This window comes from Labrus mixtus, chromosome 23 (genome assembly GCF_963584025.1).
Source record: "Labrus mixtus chromosome 23, fLabMix1.1, whole genome shotgun sequence".
Lineage (NCBI taxonomy): Eukaryota > Metazoa > Chordata > Actinopteri > Labriformes > Labridae > Labrus > Labrus mixtus.
The window spans coordinates 13206522-13223119 of record NC_083634.1 but is presented as its reverse complement, the minus strand read 5'-3'; the positions used below and the strand labels follow the sequence as shown (position 1 = coordinate 13223119).

At 41.5% G+C, this 16598-nt stretch overlaps 1 protein-coding gene across 8 annotated transcripts in view; it reads left to right on the top strand.

Moving 5' to 3' along the window:
- LOC132958316 (sodium/potassium/calcium exchanger 2-like) overlaps positions 1 to 16598 on the top strand; it is a 43915-nt gene that overhangs the window by 9124 nt on the left and 18193 nt on the right. For 3 of the 8 annotated variants that reach the window (XM_061031058.1, XM_061031063.1, XM_061031057.1), the window contains exons 3-5: positions 9486 to 9532; positions 10443 to 10551; positions 13507 to 13521. In XM_061031058.1, coding sequence (XP_060887041.1) covers positions 9486 to 9532; positions 10443 to 10551; positions 13507 to 13521 — 171 coding nt within the window. The remainder of the gene's footprint in view (positions 1 to 9485; positions 9533 to 10442; positions 10552 to 13506; positions 13522 to 16598) is intronic. The other 5 variants (XM_061031061.1, XM_061031060.1, XM_061031062.1 and 2 more) reach the window with 5 other exon arrangements.

Sequence of the window (16598 nt, the reverse complement as noted above, 5' to 3'; positions counted from 1 at the left end):
GGATGTCAACCTAATTTCCTGCAAAATCCAAATGTGCACTGCTGAACTCCTACCAGATTATAAAACTGCATCTGTTATGGACGGTTTCTTCGGGCTTGAACGGGTTTGTGCTGTAATAAAATCAGTTTTCAAGCTAATTTCTAGGAAATCATAAGGAAGTACCTTTTTTCAAATTAGATTAGAAGTATGGTTTGTACAATACTCAGATTCCTCACCCTCCCTTTTGACTGCAGGCATGTAAGGATTGTAACCTACTATGATTTATCCTTCATAGAAATTGTATTTCTTTTTGCGTTGTCTTTTCATTGGTACGTGCTCTTGTCCTTGATTTGTACTGTGGATTTTTATGAAAGCAGTGGGAGCTGTCATGTTTTTATCCTTTGAAAGGAAAGTTGTAAAAGTGACCTTGACTTCCACCGAATAAAAAGTAGGTGGAAGTCAATCTTGCTTGTGTGTGTGCTACAGAGGCTCAATGTAATGTAAGAAAGGCACAAATTACAAGTTCCAAGTGCACATATGAGCTGCTTTAGATGAGGACAAAAATAGTGATGAGTGAAACTGCAAAAAGCGAAGCTAAACCGTTTTTGTTTACATCTGTTCTTGTGTAGTTTTTGAGGTCATTTATGGACAAGCTGGAAGTGAATTATTTGAGCTCATATAGCAACAGCAGAGCCGATCATTTAAAAATAGAAAGCCTGCTACTTTGATCTCACCATGGCAATGAGGAGTCCAAGTTTTATCACCTATTCCAGCTGTGGCTCCTTGTCTCAGGAGGACGAGGAGAGGGGGGTGGGGTTACTGTCTAGATGGTGATTAGGTATTGTACGATTTGCCGCTTTGTGTTCAGGCTTTTAGATGAGTCAATAGAGATAGGATGGAAGTGTTCAAAATGAAGTAACAAGCCAATGAAACACCGTGTCAGGCTTTTAGGAAACAGGGTGGAGGGCTTTTGAGCCACTTCTTTGACCATTTATCTGTCTTTATAAGCAGCCGATGAGTTGTCTGGACTTTGTCATTGTTCTGATTTACTCACGTTGAATGCACACAAGTTCTCGTTTGCATCACAGGTGCTGTTGGCAGGCCTTTTTTATGTCATTGTACTATTTGGCTTCCCCCTCTATTCTTATCTGTGTATACGCTGGCTCTTCACCGCCTTGTTGAGGGTTTGAAAGTCACCCCTGCCACTTCTAACAGTGTCAGTGCTGTTATTATAAGCACTGTTAGTGATAAGTAGAACAATGAAGCTGATTATTTTTCCGTGTAAAAAGAGGCTATTGTGCATGCAGAGGAGAGCGATCGTGAGTTGATGTATCTAAGAGATGTCTACACAACAAAAACGTGTACTTGTGCTTACATATTTTGAATGCAATAACCAATTTTAGCAATGATTTGAAAGTATGATCCACAAATGAATCAAGTACTAAATGTATTTTTAGTTGTAGCCCTCCCAAGAGTCTTTGGATTGCATAGAGAGGAGTCCTTGACAAAGCTTCTTGCTTGTTGTGTGTAAAATAAAATCTAAGACCGGCATTCTTTGTTGGAGGCAAGTGTAAATCAATGTGTTTCATTTGATGGTTTTTATCTCTTTTAGGTGTTAAAAGTAAAGTTTACTATGCCCTAGATTGGGGCCCTTACTGATTCAATTAAATGCCAAGTGAGCCGCAAACTCAGCCAACACCACCAGCTTGTTTTCTGTTCAGCTCCAGGCTCTGTCGACTCTTGTTGCAGTACCATGGACAGCGCCACCTCTACCTCACTCCTTCACGCGTCTGAAACTTTTCTTTCTGCAGTTTCATTTGTGTTCCTTTAACCTCTCCTGCAGTCCTGAGTCTGTAATTTAGAGATGTTCATTTTGACCATGGCTGCTGACACAGGCTTAAATACCTTTTGAAAAGGAAATATAGAAGAAAAGAAAGAAGTCTCACATTGTTAGAATTTCTGAGTAAAACTCGACTTGATCTGCTGTTAAGAAAATTGGGCAATAGAAACATTTTGGTCACATGTACGCCTCATGCCATTCTATAGGTGGGGTTGACATATCGCTGTTTGTTAAGGCTAATCCACAGAACAGATAGCTATGAAACAAAGGGCAGGTTGAAGGGATGTCTTGATTTTCTGGAGTAAGTAACAGACTACAGACTGAAAAGACTTGATCTTAATCCATCAGGTAGAACTTGAGAGACTGGAAAGCAGCCATATTTAAATGAAGCTGTTTTCCTAAACATTTCATTATTGTGTATCTTTATGTGATTAACACAGCATGAGTAGCGCTGGTTGAATAGTTAACTTTCTTCCTTGTCCGAGGATTTGGACAAAAGGGTGATTTTTTAGCTCTTTGGTATAAATTGTATTTCTCTGGTAGAGTAGCTCAATGCCATGAAGGTCAAGCTCTACGTATGTCCAGATTTAGCAACATCAGCCCCCATTGCTGACAAACTTTATATGAGAGATGCTGGTGAAAAGGTGTTTTCTTTTTCCGTGGGAGAGCCTGAAGGTGAAGCAATGAGGCTTGCAAGAAACAGAAAGCCATATCGATCATGGGCTATTTTTGAAAGCAGGGGGTCGAATTAGCTAATGTAGCGGCACTGTAAAAGCATCATGTGAAGGGCACCAAGATCACTATCTGGTGGGCGTATGAAATGACATACACACACAACATAGGCAGATGGAGACGCCGCATATAGTCGGAGGTGGCCAAGGACCGACGGGCCTTACATGCTAAACTCCTTCCTCAGGGGGATTTTTGACCCTCACTACCAGCCGTGCTAAGCCGCAGCAGCTGAACATTACATCAGCGCTGAGAGACGCCATTCATGTAATACCCGTAATTTGTTAAATCCGGGGTGATGATGTCTGCTGCGCGCTGAGTGCTGCTGTATAGATCCCAGAGCCGCAGACAGACCCGACACCGACGCAGATAACCACAGAGAATTCTAAGGCAAATTTAAGGAAGTAAACTCACGGAAGTGATTGCAATCAGGCAGTCTCTAATGAGCTAATTAGAAAACACTCGGAGGCTCATTGAATCTCCTGAAAGCCCCCTCTCCTGTGTTCTCGTCCGAGGGCGTTACCACTTATGTCCATCAGTGACGGACGAGTGATGCAAGAGGCTGCAACTCAACCCTAGCCCGTCCCCACTCAAGCCCACCAAGGTGACCCGAGAGGCCTCGATCAGCATATTAACCCGGCTGAACTAAACCTGACTTGCTAGCAGAAAGCTTCCTCCGCAGCCTGTTCTTCTCTAAGATTAGGCTCTCCTGTGTGTGTGTATTTTTCGCCAATAGAAGCTGACTGTCTGTTAACCTGCTGACAGTGCAACAAAACATTAACAAAGACAGTTGCTGACTGGATGGAACACCCAACCTCAAATACGAATCTCTTTTCACAATTTGGACTTTGGTCTAAATAATATCTAAGCAGGGTGCAATTACACAACTTAAACCAAAATTGGGTTAGGTTTATTAGATTTATACTTTGTATGTTTCATATAAGCATAAGCAAAATAGACCTTGATAACAAGTTTCCCTCTGTACCCAAAACCCTGTCCTTCCATTAACTTTATATTATGTGAGCACTCACTAACTTACTTAGTTAATGTGCCCATTTGATACACTGCTCTATTAGTCCCCCAAATAACTCTGCTCTTTCTCTTCTCCCAAAACTAGTCGCCCACAGAGCAGTAATAGACATCAAAACTGCTGCTAGCAACCACTGTTAGAGCTGGCTCAAGTAGAAATGCATCGAATGGGTAAATCAGGGCCGATACCGATGATTGAAATAACAATTAAGCCGAACGCTGATACCAATGTTTGTTTCACGACTTCTTTTGCTGTCGGACTCCCACAATGCCAACATTTCAATGTTGGCATTCACATGACAATGAAGACAAGTCAGAGTTTGTTCAACAGGCGACTTCATCTTCATTTTAGAGACAGGAGAGTGGATAGAGTTGGAAATCAGAGATATAAAGAGTTTGAACCGACAGCCTTTGTACATGGGCTATGCAAACTACCCACTAGGCCACTGGCGCCCCCTGCTTTTCATTGATGTACTTATATATATATGTATATATAAAGAACGCAACAGCAGTACTGAGTATACTTGAAACTACTGTGGATGCTATATTGTCATGCTATCCTTTTGGCTGATGCCTGAAAAAAAAAGCTTGTCAAGGTGCCTCATTTGGACTGTCAGCACCTGTGTCTTGCCCGGTTGCCCCTTTGGGAACCACATCTCTATAAAGTCTTCCTTATCATTAGGGACTGACAAGGCAGCAGGATGATACAGCCTGGCTCAAAACAAACAAAAGACAAGAAGTAAGTCATGCAGGTAAACGGGAAAAGGGCAGCGGAGAAATCTGGAGCAGAGAGTGCCGCATCAGGAACACGGCAAACATGCTGCAGAATATAAATGCAGACTTCTGGAAGAAACTTTTGTCTGTCTGCTGCCAATCCTTAAAACAAAGAAATGTTCCGCCTTTAATTGGTTACTTCATCTGTAGATCCAAACCAGGATCAGGCTTGCATTATTCCACCGTTTGTATTTGCTCACGCAGCCCTGATATGAAAACACACGATCTAATGTGGTAAAGAAGTGTATTTAACCACTTTGAAGATTGTTATTTACTCCAGATCCGTTAAAAAGGAAACTGAAGCGCAAATGAAGAGCTGTTTTTTCCCTGATCATACCTAGCATGATTACAGTCACTCACAAATATGACACAGCAGTTTTTGTTCCCCTATTTGTCTTCCATAAGCCTGAGTCTGATTGGTTCATAGGAGGAGGAGGAGGAGGGGGGTAGGGGGGGTGGCAAGAGGAAGCAATTTTGGCTTAGACCTGGTGAGCGTTGCCTTGTGGGAAATCAGCGTCATGGCAGATCCTGTAATTAGTTCTGCTTGTTAGAAAAATGAAGGGGTTACTAATTAGTGAGTGGATGGCTTCTTGACTTGTTGTGCATCTTTTCCCTCCTTTCCTTGAAGATCATCATTATCGTCTCCAGGCAAAACAGAAGAGAGAGAGAGAGAGAGAGAGGGGGAGATGCTCAGTCAACAGTTGAGCTCTAACGCGATGAATCTAGATGGACAAATCTCGAAGGGTGTTCTGTCATGCTCTGACAGACAGGCTGCCTACTATAAGCATGTGTAGGCAAACGCCTGGAGCTGTGCAAGATTTCACTTTTCAAGTTTGCTTGACAAGCAGAGCTGTCTTTACATGCAGGCTCCATTCTTTGTGCCACTTTCAAGTTGAACAACTTTGTCTGTAATTTCAACACACAAGTATTTATAATGCAGGAAATGTCAGATCTACTGTTATGAATCCTTGTCTGGCGTTACTTGCACCTTTTTCCATGTTATTCTTTTTCCCATGACATTGTAGCATTTGTTAAAATGTATGATAAAGAGCCAGCTTAGGAAAGTCAAAAGGTCAGCTTTTATACGCTTGATTTCTACATATCACATCTCAACAACACACTCAGAGGAGCCGTGACCCTTCACAGCAAAGTCCAACTTTACATGTAAATGCTGCATTTGGGGAACAGTTAATCATCTTGGGAAATATACCAATTTGTTTTCTTTCTTCAAGTTAAAAAAAAAAAAGATTTTCTTAATGCTGCATAATAATAATGTACTTGGGGGCAGTAGCCTATTAGCTTAGCCATTAGCATCAAGATAGTTTATCAACAATAAAAAATGTTCTGACAGTTATGTGCAGGGCTATTAGTTGTTGAGTTGAAAATCGAGACATAGTCCACCACGTTGGCAGATAAAAAAAAAAAAAAAGATGCGTTGATTAGTTAGGCTTTGGGTTTTTTCCCCAAAAAACACAAGTTCAGAAAAAGGTTTTTTTTTTTAGAGTCAAGCAGTAAGTATGTTTGAGACATTAGCAAAGGAATTACTGTCAGAGCAGTGTGTATACATTTACATATTCAGGGAGCAGTCTGCATTTCTATATCACATTCAGGAATATCCTTTTCAAACTTGATGAATGTTTTAGTGTAGTATTTCAGTAAATCCTAAAATATATAGCTGATAATGATGTTGTTTGAATTTGGAGTGTGTGTGTGTGTGTGTGTGTGTGTGTGTGTGTGTGTGTGTGTGTGTTTGGGGTGGGGAGGGGTTTCTTAGAAATGAGCAGTACACGTTGTATTGAGATATTGAGACAGTGGAACAATGTGTGACACTTTCATATAACGGGCCTTGCTTCCATATGATCCACATTTAGATTGTACATTTTATTCCCTGCACACTCTCACTCGTTGTAAAAGGAAATGAAGTGGTAATAATATTGAAATTGGTTCATAAGATTTTATAAAATATTAGGCAGATTGCTGTTATCATAATTTATTGTATATCCAGGGCATATTGTGGAGTGTATTAAGGATTTGAAGGATAAAGCACAGCAATGAAGGATTTAATCAAACTCCTGAAGAAAGTACAAGCAAGAAAGTGTGTTAAAAAAGATTTTACTGATTTTATGTGGCTTGGATGTCGGAGCATAAAGGGAATGCAAATGGAATTCATCCAGAAATAGACCCTCTTTTGTGCACTCAGACTGCGTATAAGAAGACCTATAATCCGCCTCTGATGTTTCGAAAGTTGAGACTTCCAGCTCTGCTTTCAGCGTTTCAACCGCCGCGCGCTGATTCCTCCGAAAGTCCCCCCTTTTAAGCTGTGGGCAATTTGAGCGATGCAAGCGGAAGTGTTTCTGCATGATGTCACGCTCTTCATCGATAATTCTCCATAACACGACGTTACATGCATGCGGCTGCAGAGGGACATTTATCTCCCTCGGCTGATCCGCTTCCAAGAATGATCCTGATGTGACATTACGTAAGACTGGGAAGGCAGAGCTGCTGGTATTAGAGAACACACAAACTCCAGAGAACATACTAATCTCCCTATGTGATTATTAGTCATAATATTTAACACTGGCTTAATGAGCGACCCACGGCGTAATCTCTATCTGGCATATTCACCTGTTCTCCCCTCACTCTTCTCACTTGCCTTTGAGGAGGGTGATGGGGAGTAAAACAGAATAATTATACCCCCGAGTGTGCTTGGAATTACCCCTGATGATATGAAATGTGGAAAAACTAGATTATTGTTGAATAGCGCTGTGGAAAAACCACAGGATTAACTCAGCGTCTCAGCTCGTATTTTTGGCAAATGTTCCCTCGTTTCTGTAATTATTCTGTAGCTATACAGCAGCAAACCTAATATATGGTAAATTATGAGCTGTTAAGCAGAAACAGTGGGACACTGATTTTCACTATGACTACAGTGGGGGAGTTTTCACAGGAATGAGACCAGCTCTTATGTAAAAGTTCTTTCAAGTTTTCGTGAATCTTATTCTATTTAGAAAATTCAACATTTTGGTGTAATCGGAAAAAAAAAGGCTTTAGATTTATCCGGAAGTCTTTGAGACAAATGTCAGAAGCTAAAGAAAACTGGAGCTCACACCACACTTATCCTTCCTCGTGCACACGTTTTGATATTCAGTGTCGTTCATGAGCATTCATCATGCAAACAAATAACTTGGTAGACTGTCTTAAAGAGGTACGTTCGCTCTGCATTTGTAATCACTCACAATATCAAACTGTATCTCTGCATTTCATTTAGCATTTGTGGCGATTTATCAGCACACAGAATTGCCTCCACATTTCCACATTTTTGTCTGATATCTGTGTAGGCTGTGAAACCAAGCCTCCATTTGTGAAGAACTGAACAAAAGCTATGCGTTTGTACCCTTGCAGGGAGAAATGGAGGCCTTTGAGCGACTGTTTTATTTCACATACACGCGCACACACAAGGTTTTTTTTTTTTTGGAGATGAAGTGAGCGCTGTTCAGTCAGTTTGTGAAAGTCTTTTGTTTCAAAAGCAGACTTTGTTACGGCTCTCCACGTGCCAAATAGACCTGCTGAGAAGGATGGCAGAGAACTGAGTGATTGTTTAAAGACTGGAGTCACTTTGGCATGACCAGGCACAGACCCACTCTCTGAAGCCAATCCCGTCAGAACTGGCAGAACCTGCAGGACAAAGTTTTAGGGATCAAATATCTTCAGAACAAGACCAGGCTCTTTTTACACAAAGAATAAGCATGACATTTTTTTGGCATTTAAAATGGTTTATTCCTTAGCTTAAAAGTTGGACATGAAGATGTATACCACACTCATGTTGGTCTGTGAAATTAAAAGCTTTAACCTATTGATTGTTAGCTTAGCTTAGCATAAAAACGAGTAATAGATGAAACTGTTGATACAAAGGTAACAAAATCCAGCATATTTAAAAATCAGTATTTAACATCTTTCTGATTGAATCTGATTGAATTGCAGAGAAAAGTCTGAGATTATTTATTTTCTTGAAAAGAGTTAGCTGAATAGATTAATTCAGGCAGTTACCAGAAAGTTTTCAGCCAAGTGATTGTTAGCTTAGCTTAGCATAAAGACTGCCAACAGGGGAATGTGTTTACCTGGCTCTGTCCAAAGGTAACAGAACCCACCTATCATCACATTTGAATCCAATCATACAAACGTCACATGCCTCTGTTTAGTCTTTACAAATGACGGGGTGTTAAAATTAACAAGACATAATTAAACTCCAAAAGTTTGACATGTAGAGACCACAAATGATTCAAATTAGCTGAGAAGATTGTAACCATGTTTGTCGGCAGATCGCCGTTTAGCTTAGCTTAGCATAAAAACTGGCGACATGGGAAACAGCTAACTGGGACCTGTCTAAATGTAACAAAATACTCTTATAATTTAATTTTAAAACACAGTGTAAAAAATAAACAGAATTTGTCAGGCTAGCTCTTTCCAAAGAGAGAAAGTGCTTCAGTTTTGTATTGTGTTTACATTTCTATCAACTTTGGTAACCATTGTATGGTGAAGTTTTCATCAAACTAAAACAGTGAAGTAATTCAAATACCGGAATCCTACGTGCAGTAACAAGTCTGGTACCTCCCTTGCATCTTTGTGCTTAGCTAAGCTAACCACAGGCACCATAGTGGTATCAATCTTCTCATCTAACTCTGAATGTCAATACGTGTAATTACCAAAATGTCAAACCAGGAAGTGATATTTTCCTTTGTGCCTATTCAGCATTTCCTTTCTGCTTTAACATCAGGTACTGAGATATACCAAACGTACTGGATACGACCTGACGTCCTTGACTTAAATAAGAAAAACTGACATGACATTTTTTGAATGAATTTAAAAGGAAATTCAAGTAGACAATCTCATCTTGCTCGGCTTGCGACTGACACAGGCAGCACAGCAGAGGGGAGGAATCTGTCTCTCAAGTCTTGTCCACATACATACATCAGAGTCAGTCATCACCGTCTCTGTTAACTGTAAATGTCTTTCTCTATTGTCTCTTTCATCTCGTCTGTTCTGTTATGTGCGGCATGCTTCACATCTATGTCCTGTTTTTTCTCTTTCTCTCTCTTTCTCCCCCCACTTTTACTTCTTCTTCTCTTTGTGTTGGATGAGAAGGCAAGTCCTGGGGCGCTGGAGGATGACGGCAAGTTGTCGGTAGGTCCTGTCTGATTGACACTCTTCTTTCTCGTCTGCCTCTGTGTTTGTCCCTGTTTTCTGTGAAGATGTAGAAGCGTAACTTGTGTTCCTCCAACCATAATGTGAACCAGACATGAACACTGTTATCTCTAACCTTCAGCCTCCCTCTGTCTGAGAGACTAGCTCCGTCTTGTTTTTCCCGAATCCTTTTTGTACCCAGCATGCAAAAGTAAAAAAATAAAAAATCAAAGGAGCATGAATTTAGAAAACGTAAGACTCTTTCAATGCTTGTACTTCCAAAAAAAAAAAAAAAAAAAGTGTTTAGTTTTTCATCCACATTCTTAAGGAAGAAGATAAAACAGAGCAGCAGAAGGAGCATCTTCAGGCTTCACAGTGAGAAGCTGCACCGTACACAAGCCCTGACAGTCTACATGTCTCCCTTGCCCTCCCGCTCACACCCATATGGGCCTGTGAATTAGCACCTGACACCTCCTGCGCCTACGCATCACCTGTGGGCAGCCAAAAGGGAGGACAAACAGCTGCCGCCTGCAGCCGTGCCTAATTTTCCACAGTTCTCCAGTCCAGCTTTGTCTGCTGAAGGGACCTTGGCGAGGGGATGTTTTAGAAGAAAGAAAAACTCATATGTCGCTTAAAGTGTGAATGCCTGGCTCAGCATTACGTTTTGAAGAAGCTGAGGCACTTCATGTTTTTACTGGGTTCAGGTTCTTCTTGCAAAAGAGGATTAGGGAATCATACTCCAAGCGGTTTAGAGTGGGGTGCTCACAACTAATAGTGAGATGTAAATATCTGTGTATGTTCTGTATTACAAAAAACAACAGCAGTATTATTGGATCAAACGTTTTTTTTTTTGGTAAGGAAGATGTCCCATGCAATAGAATGTTTGGTTGACACCTTTCTCCTCTCACAGGCCAGACCTCGGCTCCAGAGGGGAGGTAGCTCCGCCTCCCTGCACAACAGCTTGATGAGGAACAGCATTTTCCAGCTGATGATTCACACGCTGGACCCTTTAAGTGAAGGTAAGACAGTCAGACAATCGCCACCAAGTCTTCAATGATGGACTATCTGTGTAAGTCTTATGTGAAGGATGAGGCTCCTTTTTGCAGTCGGTGATGTCGTTGATCTTGCCTGAAAGTTCGACATTTCTGATCTTTTCTCCTGATAAAATGACTTTAATCCTGTTTTCTGATGGTTCTGAAATGTACATGTGATCAGAAGTTTAAGACGTTCTCTCAAATGATTCATGCAAATACAAATTTTTATAATAATAAAAATAATACCAGCAACAAGCTTGCATGTGATATTTTACAAAGTTCTTATTTTAGTCCACAGTCAAAGTAAAGAAAGGCCTTATTCGATGCAAAGTCAACCCATATTTTGTATCCACTGTCTCCTCCACCATCAGGGAAATGCAACATAATGCCGAGCCCGAGACTGAATTGATCCCTTTTTAAAAATAGTTCCATACCAGACAAGGTGAGCGCTGTGCTCTGTCAAAGTACAGATGAGGTGGAAGATCATTTTCCTTCATTCTAAGATGAAGGCCTATTAGCCTAACTAAAGGAAAGATAGAACGGCAGTGTCAGTGCACAGCTCAGGGGGATGAATATGTTAATACGCTACGGGGAGGTGCAGTGTCATCCCATTCTCACACTGCCACAAAAAAGCGAAAGGGAAAAAAAAAAATGCAAATGAACGGGGAGCTGGCAGGGAACAAGGTTTAAAGAATTTGTCATAAGATCTTTTGAACACAAGACTTTTAAATTGGGTTTGGAAGTGGTTTCTCCTAAAGTGATGAATCTTAATCTGTTCAAAATTAAATATTGAAACTCATGCTGTGTCCTAATAATCTTCTCCCTTCCAGTTTCCTAAAAGCATCAGTGTCAGGATAACAGCAGAAAGAAATGCAGCGCAGGGCAAGGTCAAAAAAAGCCATTTACAGGCTCAAAACAATGTCCAAACTAAATATTTCCCCTCTCGCTGGATGTGATCTCATTAGCGGAGGTCTGTCCAGCAGCAAGGAGGCATGTCAGCCTTCTCAGAAATGACTGTACATTCCTTGAAAGCCAAAACCTAGAATGAGTCAGCTCTGGAGAGATTAATAAGCTATGCCGAGACGGGCCTTAAAGTGCCCATTAACATGCATCAAGTTGTTGTCGAACACGTAATCCAAGGCTTTCCATCACTGTATGTATTCATCTTTCTTTTTTCTCTAATTAAAATATAAATCAAAGCCTGCGGGGGGAATGGAGGCTGTATGGCTGTCAAGAAAGGAATTTGTATATACTCCACCCAGCCAGTCCTGTTCAAGCTATTTGTCTACTTAGGGGTAAATATCCTGCACTGATGAGGGCAGGCTGAAATACTGCTTGCTAGATCAGTCAACTAATTGTACAAATAATAACAGTTTTCTGTTTGTGTTCAAGGCTAAATCACTATCATTAATAGCAAAATGAAAGCAAAATGTTTGTTTTTCTCTGTTCTTTTCTTTTGGTAAATAACTGACTGGCGCTGAAACAACAACTACAGTGTCATGACTTAATTGAATTGACTTAACTTGGATCTTCAGTTGGATTTGGATAAATTATGGAAAGACGTCCATGTGGAACGTCGACAGTTTGACACGCTCCAATGAACGCGTAACGATGATATTAGTCCATATTAAAATGCACTCATCACATGCCTCATTCGTTCTGGGCCTTAAATCATCTCATTGCAACATTACCAAAAGGCCCAATGAACGTCTGCCCTGTTCGGAGATTAGTGCCTGTGTTCTATGCACGTTTACTGTTATGATTAATGCAAAGGAGCATTTTGTTGGGGGGCTCGTTGCGTGGAGAGGGACGAACAGGTGCACCCATCAAAGACGGAGGCTGTGCAGCTTGTCCTTGTGTGTTCTCAGCCTTTAAGTGTAGCTCATCTGGGCCGAGGGGAGCTGGCAGGACTCCATCCATACATTTTTCATGGATGTTTCTTAAAATAAAGTCGCTTCCTAGCCGGAGAAAAGTCTGAGGTTGTTCTGCTAGAGCTGGGAACTGGTTAGCTGTCACATGTTGTACTTTCTGGGGTTGGAATGGTTTCGAGCTGTGTTTGTGTTTTTAAGGATTTATCTGCCTTTAACACTCATCATTCCCGTGTGTTGCCTTACTTTAACATTATTTGTTGATCACTTCGGCTAACCAGATTCATTTGAATTAAAGTATTTTCCTGCTATTTTGCCTACTGACGCCACAGTACACACAGCACAAAGTTTTCTTTCTACAAACATTACCGGAAAAGTGTCTGGAAAACCTGCTCTATGTTTGTTAATATCTGAGAGAGTGACCTGTGTGTCTGCGTGGTCCGTGTGGCACGGAGCACGTTTGTGTGTCACCTTGAAGATAAAAGCTTGAAATTCGGGGATATGTGCTTGTTGCCCTTTTTCATGAGAGTTTGAAAAGAAAATTAATACAACTCACATCTCTCATCTATATGCTAAATATGGAGCTAGAGCAAGGTAGCAGTTAGCCTAGCTTAGCATAAAGCAGCAGCAAGCTAGCTCTGCTGGGAAGGAAAACGACCCCTCAAAACTCTCCTATAATGTATTTATTTAATCGTGTGAAAATAACAAATTGTGTTTTATTTTTAAGTTAAGGTCGTTTTTTGATCGGGAGGGACTGCATGTACCACCAATTGTTTTTTTTTTTTGTTTTTTTTATTTGCATGATTATTTCCTTTTGGAGGTGATGGGTAGATGAGAGTGTCTAGCTTGCTGTCCTGTGTTCAGTGTGTGTGCTTAGCAGCTAAGCTAAGTGTCGCTGGAGAAAATTTCACAAGTGAAAAGTCATAAGAGTGGTAAAAGATCTCCTCACTTTACTCTTGGCCAGAAAGAAAACATATCAATGATTGAATGTATACAAACACAATAAATATCACATGGATTTATCTGTTCTCTGTTTCTGTCTTCCAATCTTTTTCTTCTACTTTCACCTCAGAATTTGCTGACTCTGGTGAGTTACTCCTCTAATTTCTGTACCCCCCCTCCCCCCCCCTAAAAAAAAAAAAGATCTGTCTGTTCTCATTCCAACAGCCTGGAGGCAACTCTTGCCCGACGTGTTCCCTATGTATACATCCCTAGTGCCGCCGTGCTGTATGTCAATTCTGTACTGTCCATCCCTGCAGACTCTCTCCTTCTAATATCTCATTCTCTTCTGTGGATGTATTCTTCCTGGAAATCCTCTGTGACCATTTTCTGTATTGTTTTCCCCATTGTCCCTAATCCTCTCTCTCCTCTTAAGAACTCCTGTTAGATCTAGACTTGTGGTTTTGCTCTCCGTGAGACAGACAGAATCCCAAAAGGATTATTTGGGTTTTTCTTGTCTGTGTTGTTCTTAAATATTTAAAGGTGTTTTACCCTTCAGACATTTAGAGATGCATGCCAGCATTGTAGGATGGATTATCAGATCCACCTTGACGGAGATGTGCTTAGTTCAGGGGTATGTGGATTGGGATGATTAAACAAAGAATGTCGGCTGTTTTCCTCCTCACCCGCCCTTAGCAGGGTTTAATAGTCAATATGAGGTCGACTGAGCAATGCGTTGCAGTGGACTAAAAATAACTTTTCCTTCCATTGCCTTTCATAGTTAGCTGTCCCACCAAAACTGGTACTGGTTTATGTATTCACATGCGTCTTGGAAAGTACAGAAGATGTCTGTTCATTAGAGTTGTTGCAGTACGTATACAAATAGTCGACAAGCTTGACATGAAGTCCAAGACCAATAACAATCCAGTTCTTGTTGCATTGATTGTCTTTTAGTTTCATAACAGACCTCTTGTTTAAGAACGCCGTAACAGTCTGGTACAGTAAGTTCCGGGCAAAAGTGCCTGCATCTCTTTTTCCATCAGTGCTACAAACAATATCACTTAGGAGTGGCATCAAATATTGAAGTACAGAGGGAGACGGTGGGGAGAAGGGCAGAGTGGCTCTCTCTCTCTCTCTCTCTCTCTCTCTCTCTCTCTCTCTCTCTCTCTCTCTCTCTCTCTCTCTCTACCGGCTGAGACAAGCCTCCCAAAACAGAACTCCCAATTTCAGGCTGCGTGCTCAAGGCCTTCAGTAAGATTTATCACCCGAGATGTGAACCTGGTGGTGAATGTATGCATAACCACAGCTGAAGCTGACCTCAGCATGGACGAAGAATAGCTGTTGTTTTTTTAACAATAGGCCATACAGCTGTTTGAAATGTATCCAACGTTCAGCTGTAACGTACAAGAGCTCTTTCTATTTTTTATTTATACCTCACGTTAACATCACTGCTCTGTTAAAAAATGTAGTGAAGCAGCGCTATAGATATGGTGACACACCAGTGATCTCATCGGATGCTTTCCTGCAGATCATTATCTCACTGAGAAATACGGGAAAGATTGCTCACAGTGACAATGTGGCCTTTGAAAGCTGTGATTTTTATTGAGCAGGCGTCGCACCGATGTCCTTCGCAGGACAAGGTCGTTTGGGTTAACCGCGAAATCCCCCGCTTTGGCAGACAGTACGATTATTGGGTGAACGGGTGAGACAAAGGAGGACGTGGCCTACTGTCTCACTGGAGGCTGTCGATGCAGACACGAAAGGAAATAAGCCAAAGGGCAGCAAATGTGTGTGAATACTGCGACGAGGGTGTAATTCATACACAAACGGAATCAAATGTATGATGAAATATTGAAATGAAGAACAAAAACATAAAGAAAACTGAATCTTTCTGTGATATCACTTTCTGAATTTAAGTCTTTTAGTTTGAGAAATTAATCCATTCATCCATGCACTGCCCCTCCCCCTCCCCCTCCCCCTCTCCCTCCCCCACCACCACCACCAGCTGTGTGGTGGCCCAGAGCCCAATTGATCTGACGGTTCAATATTGCACTCACCGTCACTGACCTCCAAATCCTCATGCAGTGGAAATATATTTGCCAGTTATTCAGATTTAATAAATCAACATTCTGGTGTCGGATTTCAGATATTTTCACCCGCCCCTTCTTGCAGAATTTCTGTTAATGTATTTTATAAAACGTGTCAATTAAGATCACAGATAATGAGAATAGGCACAGTATATTTTTGACCTTCAGACAGTGCCAAGCTAGCTGTTTCCTCCTATATCCAGTCTTTGTGCTAAGCTAAGGGAGAGTTCTGAGGGAGAGTATTTACACTCTTCTTTACTTTACTTTTCTTGTCTTTACAAGCAAGCAAGTAGGTGTATCTGTCAAAACTATTCCTTCAGTGTGTGTTGTAACAACCCTTTCAGAAAAAGCCTCAAACTTTGCTCCCCCTTTATTTGTTTTGATAAATAACTGTACGTCCAGCATGTTATGTAACTGTGACAAGCAAACCAGCCCCTATCAACCCATCAACCCTCCAACCACACCACAGGACTAACACACACACACACACACACACACACACACGCGCGCACACACACACACACACACACACACACACCCTCCTCCCAGGCTCTCTGAGCTCGCCCTGTGCTGGATGGGTGAAAGAATCAATGTTAAAAGCCTTTTTGCTTCAGCACAGACTGAGTTTCCCCGACGCCCCAACCCCCAGCAGACAGAGCGGGCATGCACTCACACAGATACACACACTCTTGCAGCTCACCAGAGGTTTAGAGGTCACACCACAAGGACAAGAGAGCCCCTGGTAAACAACAACAAGCCTGGGTCTCTCCCTGATCGCAGAGGGCAATAGGACAGAGGACTGTGTGGGCAGTGATTGTGCCGAGGGGTTAATTGCCCTCAGAGCAACCTCAGTTAGAGGACAGTCTCACAGCGATCGTGCACTCCAAAACCCAAATCGCCTAATCATATGGGATTGAGGCACTTGTCTGGGAGTGCAGCAGATGGGCGAAAAAACAGTGCAGTAGGATGTGTTTTCATCTCATTAGATTGTTTTTTCATGGTGGCCAAGTCTTGCATTTGGCATGAGGCTTGAACCATAATCCTCTCACATGTGAGTGGAGTGGTCGTCCACTGTTGGCTGGTAGAGTTTGATATTAGTGTAAGTGCCTGTGGGTTTTGACGTGTACAGTGCCTAATG